Source organism: Parasteatoda tepidariorum, chromosome 1 (genome assembly GCF_043381705.1).
Source record: "Parasteatoda tepidariorum isolate YZ-2023 chromosome 1, CAS_Ptep_4.0, whole genome shotgun sequence".
NCBI classification, from domain to species: domain Eukaryota; kingdom Metazoa; phylum Arthropoda; class Arachnida; order Araneae; family Theridiidae; genus Parasteatoda; species Parasteatoda tepidariorum.
In genome coordinates this window covers 49,279,617-49,300,259 of record NC_092204.1, presented here as the reverse complement: position 1 = coordinate 49,300,259, position 20,643 = coordinate 49,279,617, and the positions used below count along the sequence as shown (strand labels likewise).

General features: G+C 27.3%; 1 protein-coding gene across 4 annotated transcripts in view; it reads left to right on the top strand.

Annotated features, from left to right (window-relative positions):
- LOC107438721 (potassium channel subfamily T member 2) overlaps positions 1–20,643 on the top strand; it is a 497,563-nt gene that overhangs the window by 364,543 nt on the left and 112,377 nt on the right. For all 4 annotated transcript variants that reach the window (XM_071179918.1, XM_071179919.1, XM_043041898.2 and 1 more), the window contains 2 exons: positions 1,133–1,192; positions 5,647–5,721. In XM_071179918.1, coding sequence (XP_071036019.1) covers positions 1,133–1,192; positions 5,647–5,721 — 135 coding nt within the window. The remainder of the gene's footprint in view (positions 1–1,132; positions 1,193–5,646; positions 5,722–20,643) is intronic.

Genomic DNA, 20,643 nt, shown 5'->3' with positions numbered 1-20,643 from the left:
TATTTCATTTTATTTCATTTTATTTATTTTATTTCATTTTATTTATTTTATTTTGTTTTATTTTATTTTATTTTATTTAATTTACTTTATTTTATTTATTTTTAGCTTTGTTTTATTTTATTTTATTTAATTTGCTTTATTTTATTAATTTTTAACTTTGTTGTATTACATATTAATAATTTTCTTTTTATTAAAAGTTATTCAACTTAATTCTGACATTATTACAATTTTTTAGGTCTAACTAATTTTTTTCTATTTCTGTACAAATACATGCTAGGATGCAGCACATATCACTTTAATGAAAAAATATAATTTTATAATTTGATGACACTACCACAGCTCTTACTCTCCACCCAAATTGTTAAACGTTAGTGTTTTTCTTTATTATCTTTGACTTTATTCTCTTTATGCTCCTTGACTAAATGGAAGCACTTCATTTTTACCTCACTCATTTCGTTCAATGAGACAGTCTTTCATGGCGAGGGATTACATTTATCATAGAAACATATACTGCTGTACTTACCAGCAGGTTTCGGGTTCAGTCCTTTGCCATGTTTACTTTACAATACCCCTCATTCGACGTGGCTAATTTTCAAAATGTACAGACAATAGTACATTTAAATGTTCAATAATTCTAACCAACAAAATTAAGAAAAAACTATTTTATTGTTATGTTTACTAAAAGTTGTTTTAAATAAATAAGTTGTTTTAAATAGAATTTTATCAAATACGCATGCATCCTTTTGAAATAATTACTTCATTTAATGATTTAGTAAGAACTCTAAAATCTTCGCGTACACTTTTGTTTTAATTAAGATAATTACAATATTTTCCCCATTTCAAAGAAATCTAATTTTATTTATTTTCTAAAAAATCATTTTAATCTCAATCATTATATTCTTACTTTTTCTTTGTCCAAGAGCCTCTTTAAAGTTTTAAATAAACTTGCATTAAATTTTTAACCAAAACATGTTTATTTATGGCATTATTTTTAAGATTGCAATGCAATTTATTTACCTTTAAATAGTTATTTCTTATATATTTCAACGGGTGTTTTAAAAGGGGTAATTTCTTATCATTGTTCTAAATCCTTGTTGTTTGAAATCTGAATTATTTATTTTTATTGTTACAGGTGTCACTGTCTGTCATTAGTTTATTAGAGGCCTTACTCATTGCTTACTTAGGATATAAGGTGAGATAAAAAAAAATAATGTGCTTTTTATTGATCAATATAAATTATTTTTCTGAATAACAACTATGGGGTTTAATATAATTTTAATAACATTAACAGAGATTATATTTATCGATAGAGAAATTAATTCAAAATTAACTGTAGAGAAATTAACAAATTAAAATCAATATTACCTTGTTCATTCTGTTCGTCTCTGTTTCTTTCTTGAAGGAAAAAAAACACTTTTTCTTGGAAAAACTAAAATTATTAAATTGAAATAGATTAAAATTTTTATTGCATTACATTTCTCTAAAACTATTTAACTTTTTGCTTATTTTCCTCAACGATGAGAAAAACGCATAACGATTTTTTTTCCGATTCTTATATGGATAAATTGTTTTCTCGGTATCTAAATTACTTTTCTCGGTAACCACTTTCTCGAAAATGAAATTTAAAACAAATGCAGTTTTATTGCCATAACAATTTTATGGAATTCAATCAGGGTGAAATAAATTGCTTTACCAAATAAGCTTTTCTTAAGAAAGGCAGTTTTCATGATTTTACAATTTTATGCTCAAAAATGCAGTGAGTTATTGTTTATTCTTCGTTAACTATTAAACACATTTTAAGTTTCCTAGATTGTGCAACGTAACAATTTACAACAAAAGAACAAAATGTCAGTCCTCTATATTTACTATCATTTGTAATCACTTCTTTTATTATAGTAAATGCTTATGTTAACGAGAAAATATGAGAAAATGCTTTACATAAAAAGCATTAAAAGATTAGTACAACAGATTCACTGCATAAACAAGTAAAAAGTTAAATTTTATATATTTACTAAATATTATGTAGTAACTAAAAACTACCATAAAATATTTCGTTTACGTGAAAATAATGTTTAGATATTAATAATGTTACTAATATTAATATCCCACGATTATTATTAGTAACATCATAGTATTTAATTTCACTCCTTTAACACAGAATGATAATTACGCTTTTTATTGTAAATGATTATAATAAATATTTATAATATTAATAGTACAATATATAAATTATATTAGGTAAAAATTAATTATAATGCCAGAATAATTTTCAATTAAATTTTATTAATTATTACGATTTTTGCTTTGGCACACTGTAAACGATTTTAGTGTAACTCGACACCAAAATGGTGGAAACTATTTCTCACCAAGGTGGTGCAGTGAAATGCCTTACATAATTCTAGAATTTAGATACTTCTCTACACAGGCAACCAAGAACTTTCTTTTATACTTCTGTTCTTACTTGGTGTAAAGTAGTCGCCCCCATTTTTTTTATTCAGTTACACTATAATTTATAATTGCAACAGGATACAACACATAAGAGTTATTAAAGTTGTATTTGCGAAACGAAAGCAAGAATCATTAGGATGTGGATAGAAATAATGTATAATAAAATTATTTTATAAAAATAACAGATATACGACAATCTTGTGAGAATATAGGGTGCCCCAAAAATGACTGATTGAATTTGAAAACCAATAAAAAACGGAACCTGTGGAACTCGGGAATTCCAAAACAAAAAATTTCACGTTTAATTAAGCCTCCCACAATTATGTAGGGTTGCTGAATAAGAATATTACAATCGATATAAAGTTGTTACTGGGACAATTGCAAAACAACAAACAATGAATATCCCGTACAGGGAGCTGAATGACCCGTATCATGAACTTTCTGGAATGATCCTTCCAGATGGAGTGAGATGGAGTCACACGGAGTCGCATTCCAACGAGCAAAGATTTTTCTTACCATGAGCAACACAATTCCAACTGGAGACTGATTCTAGATGGAAATCATCATTGGTTTAATTCTAGCTGCTAACCTCCCAGAATAGTTCGATATTTATTTTATTTCATTTCATAACCGGTGTTGAACACTCGACCCAATAGCTAGTACGACGATTAATGTTCGACTGTGTAATTTTGTAGTTTTGAATTCAACCAAGAAGACCAACAAACTTCTGGATCAACCATTGGGGCAAGCTATCCATAGTGGAGGGCTTTCAGACGGAACTAATTTGTGTTTTGCATTACATGGAAACGAAAAACACGAAAACCTCCCATGGTTAGCCCGATGGCACGCAATATAAATGGTAGTGAAGGTTTAATCAAATTTAGTGAAAACGTTAGCTGTTTTTGAGCCTATTATAATAGGCATATTTAATTCGTTTCTAATACATCAAAAGTGACAATGTAATCTGTGCTAAATCTGCCTTAGTTCCAAAACTTTTAACCAATATTTAGAGGAAAATATTCTTGAATAAACACATTATTAAAATAAAATATAAAAACATTTTTAGAGGAATTTAACTGTGATCTTATTACAGTTGTCTCCTATTGTTAAGGCAAAAAAGAAATCGACTTTTATATTTTTTATAAAAAATATATGAATACGATGCTTAAGATAAGTAAAAAACAATACTTAGACAATTGTCAACAAAGTGGGACATAAAATTGTTTCATTAGGCTTTTACGCGTAAAAAAATATTAACTAGGTCACAATTATACATTTTAAAATATCAAATCTGATACACGTTGCATTGCAAAACATTTTGGAACTCAAGACATTTAAAGGACTTCAATAAATAGGCAATTCCCTAAAGGATTTATAATCAAGCATTCCCTTTTAATAACACTTCCATAAATAATGGAATATGAGTCAAGCATATTTATTCTACTTGTTACTAAATTATTTTAAATAATCAGAGAGTTTAAAAATTACATCAATCTTCAGTTTACATCGATAACTGCACAGACATAAAAAAAATTATCTCACTGTATGGTAATTACATTTTTGATATAAAAAAAATTCCGGTTAATAAAGCCAAAATATACAGTATTTAAACCATTCATTTGATAAGTTTTCCTTTTATATGGTAACAGAGTACCGAAAACTTGGATTTTCAAAACTATAGTTCTTATTACCATACATTTGATATAAAATAAAAAACTGTAAAGTAAATTTAGCAAAAAGAACGGTTTTCATACCATGCTGTGTGGTATCATGATAAAATTACCAAGTTTTACCACATTTACCAATTTCTATCATGTATTAAAAACTCATATTTTATTGTTAATTTTGCCAAAATCATTGCAAAAGTGATTCGGTAAAAATTACCAAGCTTTTTGGCTTTCACAGATATTCAGAAACACGATGAATTTTACCATATTTTGCAATTTTGACAATACTTTTTCTCAGCGTAAGTATGAAACTATTGGGTCTTTTTTCTAATATATCATTTTCGTATATTTTCAAACGTTTGAGGTAGACAAATTTATCTAAAGATACTATCCTTAGTTTAAACGTTTGACAGATAACCGTAATGACAATTTAATGTTCTCCGTTTTTGGTCATATTGATGTCACTATTGAAACGAAAGAAAAAAATGCTGTTCAAGATCTAAACTTTTTAAAGTAAAAATAAATGTTTTTTTATTCTTTATTTACTGCTTAATTAATATAATGGTTACATAAAAATATTTAAATTGCCATGAATAAATGTGCTGATAATTTGTACTGCATTTAATAATTATAAATTTGTTAGAACATTGTTTATTTTAAAAAAGCTAAATTTAGTTTCAATTTTATATTACATTATTATTCAATCATTTTAAATTTGGAAATGAAAGTGCATTATGATTAAAATATAATGTCATAACCAAAGTTCCATAAAATATAATTAGAATAGTTATTCGAGGAAAAAGATTTGTGGAGTTGTTGTAAACTTTTAATATTGTCCATCAAGAATAAAACATGATCCTTAAAACCTCCTTATCCACTGTACTCTTTGGTTCTTGCCCCTTACTCCCAGAAAAATTCCACATTTCGAAAAATACACATGGGAATTATATTTATACACATAGGAAAAGTTTGAAAGACTAAAACATTTTTCTTGTTAAAAATGTATATAATCTTAAACTCGAATGCTCTTACAGACATGGCAGTTTATAAGGACCAGACATTAAATATTAAGGCACTATTTTTGTGATAGAGAAAGATTAGAATTATAAAGTTGATATCAATAACCAAACATAACTTATCAAAATAATTGACGAAAATGGTGAAGTTGCTAACATTATTGTTATAAAATCTGCTATAATTAACAGTTTTCGAATTCGAAATGTAAAAATTTAACCATCGATGTTTATAATTTTCAGTTGTCTTTACTGAGGTAATTTTTTTAATATTGTGCATTACATTTAAACATATTAACTGACATATTACTGATATGATATATCATATCGTTTGATTACATTTATACATAATATGCAATTTAAATATTTTGAGAAATCTTAATAAATTCAAATCATAATAATAAATATTATATTATTATATTTTAACTAGTATTCAACACTTAAAACTGCAATCATTACTATTTTATTTCACAAGACAATTGAAACCAATTCTGAAAATAATAATTTCTTTGTTTTAGGGAAATGTGTGGCAACAGCTTTTATCCTCCAACGTTATTCTGGAGTTGGTGAATAATGTTCCATTTGTAGTTACAGTAAGTTTTATTTATTTATTCCCTTTCATCATCGAAGTAGCCTCAAGGTTTTTATTCTAGAATAAATTTATGAAAGCATTAAAATGCATCGTGGGGGTATACACATTTTGACATTTCTGATTCATGATGTCAGAATTATTTTTTAAAAAAATGTAAGCTTAAAAATCATGAGCAATTTCTTGTGAAAAAATGAAACAATCAATCGAATTTTTTTTCGCATTCTAAAGTTGCAAGAAATAAAACGGTCATACTCTAAAGAACTACAAAATTGTCTGCAAAAGTAATATTCATACTCATATGCTTCTGGTTTCAGATGAAAAAAGATTATAAGATTACAAACTGATAATAATTACTAATATTTCAGGGGAAAAAAAGAAAAATAAAGTGCCCGGAAGAAATTTTTCAGGAAATCTATTTGTCGTAACCTAGAAAAATATCAAAAACATCCACATTAAAAATTTATAATTTTTGGAAAGAAATTTATTTTTTGTGAATTAAATGTGAAAATAAAACTAAATTAGGAATAAGATAAGTAAATAATTATGAATTATGTTTGTTCTTAATTTAATATTAATAACTTACTTTCATAGTATTCCTTTATATATGCATTTTTAGCAAAAATTGAATTTAAAAAAAAATTACATTTATTAAAAATTATGTTCATTTTCAAATAAAATAAAAAAATTATTTTTATATGAGTTTTTTTTTCCTAGGGATTTTTTTTCTAGAAAACATTTTTCCGGTTACATTTTCCCTGCAACCAAACATTTCTAATAAATTAAAAATTTAATTTTAAGAAAGAAATTTAATTTTTAGAAAGAAATTTTTAGAAATTTAATTTTTATAAATTTAATTCTTAGTAATTTTTAGAAAGAAATTTATTTTTGTGAATTAAATTTGAAAATAAAACTAATTAGAAATAAAAAAAAGTAAATAATTAAGAAATATGTTTGTTCTTAATTAAAATTAATAACTTACATCCATAGTCTTTCTTTATATATGCATTTTTAACAAAAATTAAATTTTTAAAAAAATGTACATACATTAAAAAATATGTGCATTTTCAAATAAAATAAAAAAATTATTTTTATATGAAATTTTTTTCCTAGGGATTTTTTTTTCCTCGGGGATTTTTTTTTCTGGAAAACATTTTTCCGGTTATATTTTCCCTGCAACCAAACATTTCTAATCAGTCCAACTGGTTTGATTAAGCAGTATTTACCAAAAATCTATATTTTCCATATAATTCTCCAGCTTAATCAAATTTTATTTATATTATACCTTTAAAAAAAGGAAATAATTAAGTGTTAAGTCTTTCTACAATAAATTTTAGAAAGTGTTTTCAAGTCAATATAAATTGTAAAACTATTCTGAGTATTTAGCTTTAAATATATTGTGCATATATGATTCTCGTATAAAAGCATAAAGGTTAAAAAAAATCTGTTCTATAAACTTAACGTTATCAAGCTTAATAATACCCATTTCAAATATTTATAATGGACATATTTTTTATACTAGCAGAACTAAACCATCTTGAATACTACAACATAAACTAAAATAAACTTTTCGTGTTTGTTAAATCATAAATTATAGAGATTTTAAAAAAAAAGTACTTCAGTTTAAAAGTAGTTATTGATCCCTTTATCTCAAACAAGAAAAGGGATAGTAAAGTTTGTATAATTAATAGGGCCCAAATAATTACTACGGTGATCCAACCTCTTTACCTTATCTAATGAGTTATCGTATGAGAGGGACTCTTCTCAAATTTAAAATAAAGATAAGGAAAAACTATGTTTCCCAAAACGGTGATCATTTTCCTGAGAGCGTTCTTTGTAATTTGTTAATTGGATACTTCATTCAATGAATAAGTATGGCTAATTCGGTGAATTTAAAATTTCGTTGTTAGAGGTTTAATTTGATGACGTACCTCATTATTAGAGAATTAAATTATAGAAGAATTATGTTTGCATGGTCTGCTGCGTTTTAGTTGACTGATCTGAAAATTAAAGCTCTTAATTTTTATATTTTAAGATAACTATCTGTCTAATAACCTAAATGAATTATTTTGGCAAATATTACCTTTCAAATAAGTTAGTCATTAATTATCTCCAAACTAAATATTTACTTACAAAGTGCACTTTTCGTTACAAAGTTACACATAATTAAAAAAGTGGCTTGATTTTTTTGGTGTTTAGCGAGTAATTAAATTAGTTTGGTTCATGAAATTAATTTTATTGAATGAAATGGAGCACATAAAACTAGTGAATTAAAAAAATGTAATAACCATACAGAGTTTTTTAAAAGGAAATAATTAATTTTGAACTTTGCGTTTAAAACTGGAATGTTACACATGATTTCAATAAAAAATTTAACTTTTTGCTCTTAGTAATATTTCAAACAAATAAGATCTTGAAATTTAAAGGAAATTCTTGATATATGATAGTAATGAGCACACTTTTGTTTGTGATGCAACTAAATAATATTGTTTTAATAAAAATTAGAAATAGGTGTCAAAACTAAAATAAATGTCCCTCAAATGTTACTTATTAATTAAAGATAAAAATCTGCAAGTAAAATATTTTTTTATGAAAATTGCATATAAAAATAGGCACTCCCAAAATTAAAACTCTCATTTTTGACGATTCAGCAATACTTGAGCTATTTTTCGTTAATTCTGAAAATTATTTCGCTAAGAACTCACGTGATTTGTGACTAATCCGGAACTCTCAAATAACTAACGAAAATGTTTTATCAACTCGGAATCTTGAAATCGTTAACCAGAATGACAAAACTGGAAGGAAGACTAGACGATCGAAAACATTGTAAGGATCGGCCTGTATGGTGGTCAAGGAGTTGGTTTCGTATCAGGAATAACCCTAGTTTGAATCCCGCTTCAGGAAGGGTGTAATTTATCTTTTTTTCTATTTGTCTTTCTTGTGCTATAAAGTGGTATATAGTGCCCACGATAAAGTGATTATTAGATACATTAGGCACTACCAAGGGTTTTTTTTTAGGAAAACAAATTGAATAATGAAATAATTCGTTAGTATTGACGAAATTCATTTCCTCAAATAAGTGTCTATAGTTATTTCGTTACTTTGGCGATATGTTTGCTCGGTGCCAGGAAATGATGAAAGTTTCGTCGAAAATGATGAAATTTTCGCGAAATTTAAACATCCGATTTTTACAGTGACGCTCTTTTTTATCTCTTAAAATAGTATTAATTTACAAATCTTTATCTTCACAAAAACACACATATGTTAAAAAAATGTTAGCTGTACTATTTTTAATCATATGAGACATAATAAATAACAAAATATCAGTTGACTGCAAGTTCGTATCCAATTTGAAACCAAATATAGTTCAAGATAATTTCACAGAAGCAAAATATTTCATCAATAATGTATATTTCATTATATCTACCTTAAAATATTTTACCCACATTTTTGAATTTTGTGCAAAAATATCAAGTTTATGTTGCTTCATAAATAAAAAGAAGAATTTTTCATACATATAAAGACTTAAGAAACGGCATAAAAACGTTATGTATACTTGACTATATGGCATAAACATATGACATACTTGACTATATGGCATATATGGCATACTTGACTATATGGCATAAAAGACATAAAGAACGTGAATATTTTTTTCACGTCCTTAGTAACTAATTGGTAACTTAGTAACCAATCATGTCCTTAGTAACTTAGTAACTGTTAAAAATTTCAAGAGCGTAGAACTATTTGATAATAACTTTAACGTGAGTCGAAATCCTTAATAATTCTAAGTATCGATATTATGGCTCAATGATGCGTATTTTCTCATAGTCTTGCATACGTGTGGTGAAAGATAATTCCTTTTAAATTGACTAAATCGCTAAAAATTGACTAATTTTGCGGCAACTTCAACATCAAATTAAGTGACCTTCCCTAAGTATATCTTGCCAATTATTATTTGGTCTCATTCACAGATTGATTTTCAATGAATTGTTAGCTCAATGGTTTGCATAACATATTTTATGCAATTCACATCAGATTATGGAAGTACCTAATTATAGATTCCAGATCTTTTTTTCAATTATGCTTCATTATTTTTACCATTTCGAAACTAATAAGCATTTGTAAAAGAAGTCATAAATAATATGTCAATTTTTTTTGCTGGTTCTGATATGCCAAACTTAACTGCAAACCAACTTTTGCTGCATTCATTAGTACATTAACACACTTCCTAGTTATTAAAAAAGTGTAAAAGTTGATGTTGAGTCAAAAATAATGTGAAACAGCTTTCTCATAAGAACACGAAAGAAAATGAAGTGACGTCCATTAAAATTCAAGAACTTTCAAGAAAAAAAAACCAGTGCTGCTTACCCCTTAATTGTTCCTTGCAATGCTGATAAAAAAAACATGCTTAACGTTTTCAATTAGGCCTCTTTTTTACTTTCTAAGTCATTTTTACTGCAGATAATCCGATGTTGGAAAGAGTAGTAAAGATTATTTTTCAACTATTTTTTTTTGTCTCAGACAAAACAAAGAGCATTTTTAATAATTACTCACAAGAGAAAAGGAACGTTACTTTTTTACGTAACATAATTATCCCAAATCCGCTTATGTAAAAACCGTGCAAGGCTCCCGTATAAAAAAGTTGTTGAAAAAAACTAAGCATTTCAAAAAAGATTAATTTCAGGCACTCATTTAAAGAAAACAAGTGAGAGGTCATACAAACAATGAAGTTAATTTTGGAGCAGTATGTTTTTTTAGAAGTTATTACTTAAACATCTGTTTAACTGACAGATGTGAAAATAATAATACTCCACATTATTTTCGACTATAAAAAATATGTATTTAAAATAAGTACATTAAGTACATTGTATCCTAAGGTTTAAGTATCTGAAAATTCTCTTGTCCGATTTCATTTAAATTATTCATTTTGTCATTTAAAATAACATTTCTTAAAATGATTCAAAAATTTGTATACTGTACGTCTTAAAAAAATGTCGACTACTATTTAATAAATTAATGGAATAATAAACAATTATTCCAAATCATTTCCACTTGAAATCAGTTTTGGAAAAACAAATTTTGTAATTTTTACGTTAAAATTTTTTCGATCGCTAAAAATTTCTTCGAGATATGACAAAATACGTAAAAAGTAAAATTGACATTAAGGGCTTCAAACTTTTGACTGTTCTCCTGATAAACTATTGAGACGATATTTTCCAGATTGCTGCTACCCCTATATTTTCATGGCTAGGAATCTAAAGCCATTGCAAAAAACATATTTTTTATTCAGAGAAAGTACATTTTAGTGTCTAATTTACTAACTTAATATCATCTGCACTTATTAATTAGCATACTTGAGGTCACCTCCTCAAACCATTAAGATTGAGTCCTAGAAACTACGAAACTAAAACTCTGAAACTACGAAAAATCTGTTATAGAATTCTTTTTAAAACTGCACGAATTATCAGTAGTTCAGTTTACTCTTTTTTTTCTTACTATAATTACAGCAATTATGAAAATGTCACCAACCTGGTTCATCCACTCGGCTCTTCATTTACCATTCGAAGAAATGTACTGATATGAGTTTTTCGTTAGTAGACAAAAGCATTGTCTCAAATATATGATGAATTCTATCAAAAGAATAAAGCCAAATTAAAATAATTTCAAAATAATGTAGTTTTACATTTGGGTACTCACAACTCTAGAAGTAGACGATCACTGATACACAAACACGTGACCTATGACTTCAGCACCAGCTGATCGTTAATAAACAAGATGAGATGTTTTAAGTCAAGCTAAGTTTCTTCGCATACGTTGGAATGTTAATTAATGTGATGTTATTTAAATATAATGCCGTATCGCTCATTGAATTTGTTGAATATAATTATTTCTCTTTTAAGTCTTTTACTGAACTTAAATTTATTACTTGTATATGTATTTTATTGTAACCGTGATGGATTTTTGCTTTGTGCATCTGACAACTTCAATGCATAATTAGTTTGTTTATGTTTTACACGGTTTCATACTAGTCTTTGAGTTAAGTAACAATTATATAGTGAAGCAATTGAAATCTTTGTGAAAGAAAATAGAATGTGTCACACTTAAGAGAATTGATACTTGACAAGTTTGGCTTACTCGAGTAGAATGGAAAGAACAGTTGATATCGTAAACAAGTGCCCTGTTTCAACAACCAATCAGGATCGGAATACGTCACTTGCAAGTTTCCCATTATCGAAAACGGCTTTTAAAGAGCTTTTAACACATTTAACTGTTTTGAAGTCTTAAAAAAGTTATTGTTAATAAGTATTTCTAAAAAAATAATCTCCACTTTTAACTTATTATGAATTATTTATTTGTACAAAAATGCTTTTATCTTAATTCATAACATTATTATAAAAATTAAAACATATCTTGTTTTTATTTATACTTATCTCTTTGTCATAATATCATTTTTATGTTACTATAACAAAATATTTGTATGGTATACTGAAAATGCTTAAAAATCAGCTGAATTTAAGCTTATTTAGTATATGCTGAATCAGCTGAATCCTTTTTGTTTGAATTCAATAGAGTATAATATTTGTAGATTAATAGATAGATAAATCGAATATAAATTCATAATATTTATGAATTTTTAGTAAAAATTTATAAATATTATGAAAAAAAATCTTTAAATAATTATTTTTAGTTACAAATTACTAATTTCAATTTTTTTAATTAATACTTTAATTAAAAAAAAACCTCATAGTTTTTATACTGAACAAAAATTTCGTTATATAATTAATTAACACCGTATTTGGTGATGAAGTAAACTTTTTTTTTTTTTTACTTTTTCGCTGTTATAGTTTTATTTATTTATTTCTTAAATTTTTTTTTGGTTTGTTTACAGACAACACACTTTAAGGCGCATTAGAATCAATTTAATGGCTTCTTTGCAGAAACATACAGACAAACAAAACAAACAGAAAACAAAAACATTTTTGGGTAATATATTCGCTCTAATTTCAACAAATAATTTTTATTTAGTCAAATTTAAATTATTTTTTGCCCGATAACTACAGTTCTGTACTTAAGAATGTATTTAGTTTACCTCTACACCAAAAATATGTACATACTTTTATGTACTTGTATGTTTAACTATATACATACTTCTCTGTACTTGCTACAATAAATAATTAATTGTTACTTAACACAAAAAACGTGAATTGAAATTAATAGGTTATAATGGATATTACGCATTAATTAGATTGTTCGTGCATAATGTATCTTTTAAGTTCTTTATGTCCAAAATGTTATTTTGAAGGTCTTCTTTCATTACATTACCAGCATTGAATCAGGTTTCTAGATTATCGAACAATACCTGTCAATTACCACTTTATTCTCCATTAATTATTCTACTATCTGAATCAACACTGGAAATAAATCCTTTTCCCGTTTATCAGATTTAATTTATTATCTCTCTCCTTCATAACTGTATTGAGCATAAGCTGTCTCTATGCTCATTAATTAAATGTTAATCAACTCAGCTTACGATATATCTTGTTTTATTTTGATAATAAACTTTGTATTAAAACATAAACAACTATTCCCTTATAAATTTAATCTATTCTAGATTGTATATTAAGAAGTTTGGGGAATTTATGATACATTTTCAAATTATTCGGAAAAATGTTTTGATGAAAAATAGCGCGATTTCCTCGTAGCAAAAAGATGTTTCTGAATACTGTGCTTTTATGAAGTAGAATTTCTAGAAACTTAAAGCGTATCTATCTGGAAAGAATTCTAAGGATTAGTTTGATGTAAAAAAATTTATCTTTTGAAAAGATTGTGGCTGGTACATCATAGTGCTATGTTTCATCATAGTGTGTTATAAAGTGATTAATCTGAATGCTTCTTTTAACAATACATAGAATCAGAGTGATGAAAAAATATTACTTTTGAAAACTCTGTGGCATATCATCGCTATGTTGCCAAAAGCTTAATATATTTTGCTTTATTTCACAGTTTCAAAACTCCATTTCTTAGCATTGGTAAAATATTCTCCGGAATTTATATTTCAGTTTCTTCAAATATGAGCATCATGTCTCTAATTTTCTTAAAATATATACTTTACGAATTACATTTTTTTGTTAACGTCGCATTAGAGCTACACTAATGAGATATTACATGGCTACATTAAGGGCTATACTCATGAGCTACGGTCTGATCTTCACCCTAAATCCGAAGACAATACCGGTATGTGCACACACTGCAACCTGAATATAGATCCGAGGGCAGATTGTCATAATAATCATCCGATCTTTTCACCACGCTTCGAAGACGCAGAATTTTCCGACACTTAAATCCCCTGGGACATTAAAGTAGGTTCTAAACAACTGTCCAACCTGATCGGGCAGCCAGGTTTATATTTAGCATCGAATGTTTAAAACAAATTTTTTTATAATTTTGTCAATTTTTGACTAATATCTAACACTAACGAGTATTTAAAAAGCTGACATAAAATATCAAACAAACTTCCTTGTGTTGGAGTCAGATTGTTTACAGAGTTTATACCATGACGCGTAAATGCCATAAAAAACTATGTGTAATGGGTATTTCACAGTAGCATTACTTAACTAACATTTAAAGGGCTAACGTACAAGATCAAGCAAAATTTTATGTATTGTCGTTAGATTTTGAAGCATCTTCATACTCTTTACAGAGCTGGTATAGAAAACTGTGATAATGCGCATTTGTTTTGGAAACTTTGTAGTAATGTTTAAATAATATAATACTTATGTAGTAATTAAGTAATATTTAATAATTATTAATAGGAATGATAATTAATGTAACAATAATTAATAATAATTTGAGATAAATAGTGTAATAATAATTAGTGTAACAATTAATAATAATTAATGTTATAAAAATTAACAATAATTAATGAAATAATCAATAATATAATAATTAATGCAATAATAGTTAATAATATTTAATGTAATAATTAATAATGTAATAAATATGTATTGCTTTTCTTTAACAATTCTTTATCTTATCAGCTGAAAATGTATCTTTTATTTTTTGTAAATAACCAAAAAAAATTAGTTCATAAATATTATCTCATGTTTTGCTTAACGTAGTAAGCAAACTTTCAAATTTCAAAAAATTTTAAAATTTACATTTTATTTTTACAATGTTAATTTACATTTCATTTTCCTTTTAATTTCCTACAAAATATTAANTACTGATGTTATAGGTGCGTACTTGAAAAAGACAGTCTCACTGACAATTCTTCTTCAATTTGAAAAGATGTTGCTTCACCTGTTAATATCCTAGAGATTTTCTTCACTGTTTGGAAGCCAGTATAATAATAAAAAATGGTAAAAAAATAATAAAAATTGGAAAAAATTAGCAAAAAATTTAAAAAATGTTTTAAAATGGAAAATAAGCCAAAACATTTAATGAAAAATGCCCTATAAATCTAAAAATTTGCTCGAAAGGACAAAAAATGTCCAAAAATGCAAAAAAATGCAAATATCATCAAAATCCGGGCCTTACTAATGAGATATTACATGGCTACATTAGGGGCTATACTCATGAGCTACGGTCTGGTCTTCACCCTTAATCCGAAGACAATACCGGTACGTGCACACACTGCAACCTGAATATAGATCGGAGGGCAGATTGTCATAAAAATCATCCGATATTTTCACCACGCTTCGCAACCGCAGAATTTTCCGGCACTAAAATCACTTGGGACATTAAAGTAAATTCAAAACATCTGTCCAACCTGATCGGGAAACCAAGGTTTGGATTTAGTATGGAATGCTTACAACAAAAATTTTTACAATTTTGTCAATTTTTATGACTAATATAACGAGCATTTAAAGAGCTGACATAAAATATCAAGCAAACTTCCTTGTGTTGGAGTCACATTGTTTACAGAGTTTATACCATGGAGCGTAAGTACCATAAAAAACTATTGGTAATGGGTATTTCACCCTAGCACTACTTAACTAACACTTAAGGGGCAAACGTACAAGATCAAGCAAAATTTTATTTGTTGTAGTTAGATTTCGATGCATCTTCATACACTTTACAAAGCTGGTGTAAACGGTGATAAAGTGCATTTTTTTTGGAAACTTTGTAGCAATGTTTACATAATATAATACTTATGTAATAATTAAGTAATATTTAATAATTAATAATAAGAATAATTAATAATAAGAATAACAATTAATGTAACAATAATTAATAATAATTTGAGATAATTAATGTTATAAAAATTAATAATAATCAATGCAATAATTGATAATATGATAATTAATGTAATAATACTTAATAATATTTAATGTAATACTTAATAATAGTAATTAATATGTATCGCTGTTCTTCAACAGTTTTTTTTCTTATCAGCTGAAAATGTATCTTTTATTTTTTGTAAATAACCAAAAACATTAGTTCATAAATATTATCTGATGTTTTGCTCAACTTAGTAAGCAAACGTTAAAAAAATTTCAAAATTTACATTTTATTCTTACAATGTTAATTTACATTTCATTTTCTTTTTAATTTCCTGCAAGATATTAAATAGTTTTAATTATCATGGAGATATTTTTACTACAAAACTAAAATTATTAATATCCCAGAGAAATTTCGCGATTTCTTTCTTTGAGTGTTAATCTTGGGCAAATAAAATAAAGTAATAAATAAAAGGGGGCTTGATTATTTTATTAAATATTAGTATTTAATATATGTTTTAAGCAAAAAAAAACATTTAATTATGAATATTTTTAGTTTCAAACACAAATATAGAATTATATACATTATTTTTATTTTAGTTTATACTTCAGTTGTAGAAAATTGCATTTAAATTAACTCATTTAAAAAATCTACATTCAAAACTCTTTCAATATAAATAACCAATACGATCTCATAAAACTTTTACTACTCATATGTGCTTTTAAGTGAACATACTTATTGAAGAATCCATTTCGATTTTAAAAATCAATGCAAAATTATTCAATTCAATATGCTTATCCCATACCGTACACAAATAAATATTTCTCTGCCATATTCAAATGTCAAAGGCAGAAAAGAATGCATTAAATGCATGCACTGTGACTTATATGTTTGGCAAAAGGTACAAATAGAACCCATACCTTGGGTTCATTGAATCGCAAGTTTGAAATGATAAAATATAACTTACAGAACTCGACTCGCAGATATTCCAAGAAAAACTATTGCCTTATCTGATTTTAAATCAGGGAAAATGCAAACAGAAATGAATAAATAAAATAAAAATTCTTAAGTGAATTTGTGTTGAAAGTAACGGTTTTTTTTTCTTTTTTCTTTATTTTTTTCCTGTAGGCAAAGTTAGATTTACAAAACCTAAAGTACAACTCTAGCGCTAATAAATTAGAATTCATTTTTAAGAAGATATGAAGAAAATCGCATGAAAGCCAGCAATGTGTAGAATTAATATTGTATTAGACACATAAGTAATATTAATGCAATATTAATATTATTTATTTGTCTTTTTTACTAATTAAGATTTTTATAATTATATTATTTCTAAAATACTGTTTTATTAGATACTAGATTGTATATTAGTAGAAATGTTAGCCAAAATAAAAGTGCGCAGAATCTATCCTTTATCGAAAGTAAATATAATAATTATCAGTATTAAAAACTTACACCCTAAAAAACGTATATTTTCGCACCTAGTTTGCAAAAAAAACTTGTTTTAGTCTTTAAGATATATATTTATCTAACGTATCATAAATGAAGCAGAATGTTTACAAGTATTTGTTCATGTACCTTATACAAATCAGCAATTCTAAACCAATTCGCATCAAATTGGGTGTAAATAGAGCCCCAAATACATTGAAAGACATTACGGACCTGACTGTCTAGTTTAAAACTCTCACTGACCACAGGTTCTCACGCTATACACCAAACAAAAAGAGTTTTTCATTGGATTGGATATACGTATTTCATAATAGGAGGGAATTCCTAGCTTGCATCTCTAATCGATAAAATTTAGTTTTACCGCACGCTTTTATGAATTATTAATCTTTAATTTCTGTGTTATGTTAGAGCTAAACAGTAATAATTTTGCCACGAATAGTGATGACGTCACATTGCATTTTAAAAGGTATATGAAATAACTCGTTTCATTTACTGATACTTATACGCTTTTAAAGCGTTTTGTATAAATTTAAGTAATGGAAACTTAATAAGAATTAATTATTAAGGATTAATTAAGGATTAACAAGAAATAATCTCTTAAGGCAGAAGAAAATCGTGGTAAATTCTGAGCATCACATTTTAACCGATAACATTTGTATAGTCAATTTTTATTTTAATTAGTGGAACTAACTCATATTATGGTAAGTCTAATAGTTTGAAGCAATACCGTGACAAATGAAAAAATAAAATGTTGTGTATTATGTGTCATGAATGTGTAGTATGATAATATTAAAGTACTCTTTCGTTTCGGAAGGCGGTAAAAAAACATTACCACAGTACTTACCTTAGGTATTTATGTTCGCATAATAAGTTCTCCTTGCCACAGCACCTATAACAGCAAAGGCAATATCAGAGTCATGGTGGATCAGGGGATAGAGCGTAGTCCTTATAATGACGTGAACCGGGTTTGAATCCCACCGATGACTGGTCGATACGAATTTCGCACCCAGTTTGCACCGACCACAGCACTGACGCAAAAATATTCTCAGTGGTAGACGAGTCATGGGTTAGAATCCCCCTGCTGGTAGGCTAACCGTGGGAGATCTTCGTTTTTTTCCTCTCCATGAAACGCAAATGCGAGTTAGCTCCAGCAAAAAGTCCTACACGAAGGCAAATTTCTCCCAATACTCGATCTAGGAGTTCCCTTGTCCTCTGGATTGGGTTCGAAATTGCAAGGCTACCTAATTGAAAATTAGCAGTCGTAAGCCCAAAAAAATGGGTCTGCTGTTCAACGACGGTTATAAAATAAAAATACCAGTAGTATTTAATTTTAAGCGCTATTTCTCCAAGCATCACTCGCATCAATAGTTAGGCGATCTCTGATGGCATTCGAAATAAATCTAAAAATTAGTTCCTTAATAATGATAATAAAAATATTAGTGCCGTTACTAATTATTTTCGAGAGTAATATTCGACTAATTATTTTCAATTCAACTTTTTAAACTTGGTAATTGACACAAATTTAAATTGAAAATTAATAAATTTTGTATTAAAAATCTAATTTATGCAGAAAGTGTATTTAATTGCTCTTAACAATAATAAATTGCTATATTGTCATTGACACCTATGGTACTTAACTAATTTTGGTGATAAGCACAAATTGAATTAAAAGGAAAGTTTTGTACTGAAAAGTTAAATTAAAGGAGAAAAGATAGGTGTATTTTCGCCTAGGAGAACCATAAAAAATTATCACGTTAATGACAAATATGATGTTTAACTAAGCTTGGTAACAGATACTACTGGTAGTAAGGTAATTGATGTTTTTAATCTGTACTAAATATACTAATATTCATACCAGGATAACTACAATACGTATTGTTTATATTAGTTTTTACGGCCATCCGAATGTGCCAAATAGAATCGAACTGAAGAAAATCGTAGATTATGGTAATTTATGACAATCAGAAGTTGACCTCGAGCAATAGCATTATGCAAAATGATGCTGAATATAATTAATCTTTATTTTGATGGTATGAACTTTTACGAACATGTTTTTATATAACATGTTTTTATTTAGGTCAGTATATGTCTATCAGTACTATAGATGATTTCGTTCTATTGATTAACACCGATTTAGTAGCTAACTTTTTTTTTAAAAAATAATATGGTTAGATAATTGTTTTCAGCATTTAAACTTAAACAGAAATTTAGTTAACAGTTAATTACGCCACATGTGGTAATAAGAGGTATTTAATCTACAATAGTTAATGAATTCAAGGAAGTTCACGCGTCTTTATAAAAAATCAAACTGCGATGGCTCAGGGGATAGAGCGTTCGCCTTCCAATGAGGCGAACCTTGTTCGAATCCCAGTCTATACGAATTCCGCATCCGGCTTGCACGGACCACAGTGCTGACGTGAAATATCCTCAGTGGCAGACGGATCATGGGTCAGAGTCCCCTTGCCATCAGGCTAACCGTGAGAGGTTCCTGTGATCTTCCTCTCCTTGTAAAGCAAATGCGGGTTAGCTGCATCAAAAAGTCCTCCATGAAGGCAAGTTTCTCCCAATACTCGATCCAGGAGTTCCCTTGTCTTCTGAATTGGGTTCAAAATTACAAGGCTATGGAGTTGAACATTAATAGTTGTAAACCCATAAAATTGGGTAGACTGTTCAACGATGGTTATAAAATGAAATTAAATAAGCTTAATCAAGGCTAGCAGTGTAACTAAACTTAAAGCAAAGAACAGTAACTATTTTCAAATAATTAATCCTTTCGCGTCGACTGTCACAAATACGTGCCAGTATGAAACGTTATCAATTAGAGTAAAATATAAAATTGTTAAATTAGCTATTTCTTTAGCAGTTTATTTGCGGGGTGGGTATAGTAGCTTAGTAGTTTAGTAGTTTTAATTCACCACTACTTAGTTTAAAATAAAAACTATACAGTTACACTTTGAACTGCTTCTCTGTTGCAAGTTAAAATAACATTATTTTTATTGAGAGAGTCTGTTTGCGTCTAAGTGCACGCCGAACGGATGCTAAGCTCCTAGCGCAAACGTATATCAACATCACCAATTCTTGAAACTGCGTTGCACAGCTTTTTTTTTTGCTTGCATTTATAAATCAAGTAAAATGATCAAAATAGAACTTAAAGTATAAAAACAATTGTTTTGTTAACAAGAATTAATAAAAATGATTTTTAAAAATCGTGGCAAATGTATATCTTTCTGTTCACCATTAAAGAAACTGATGA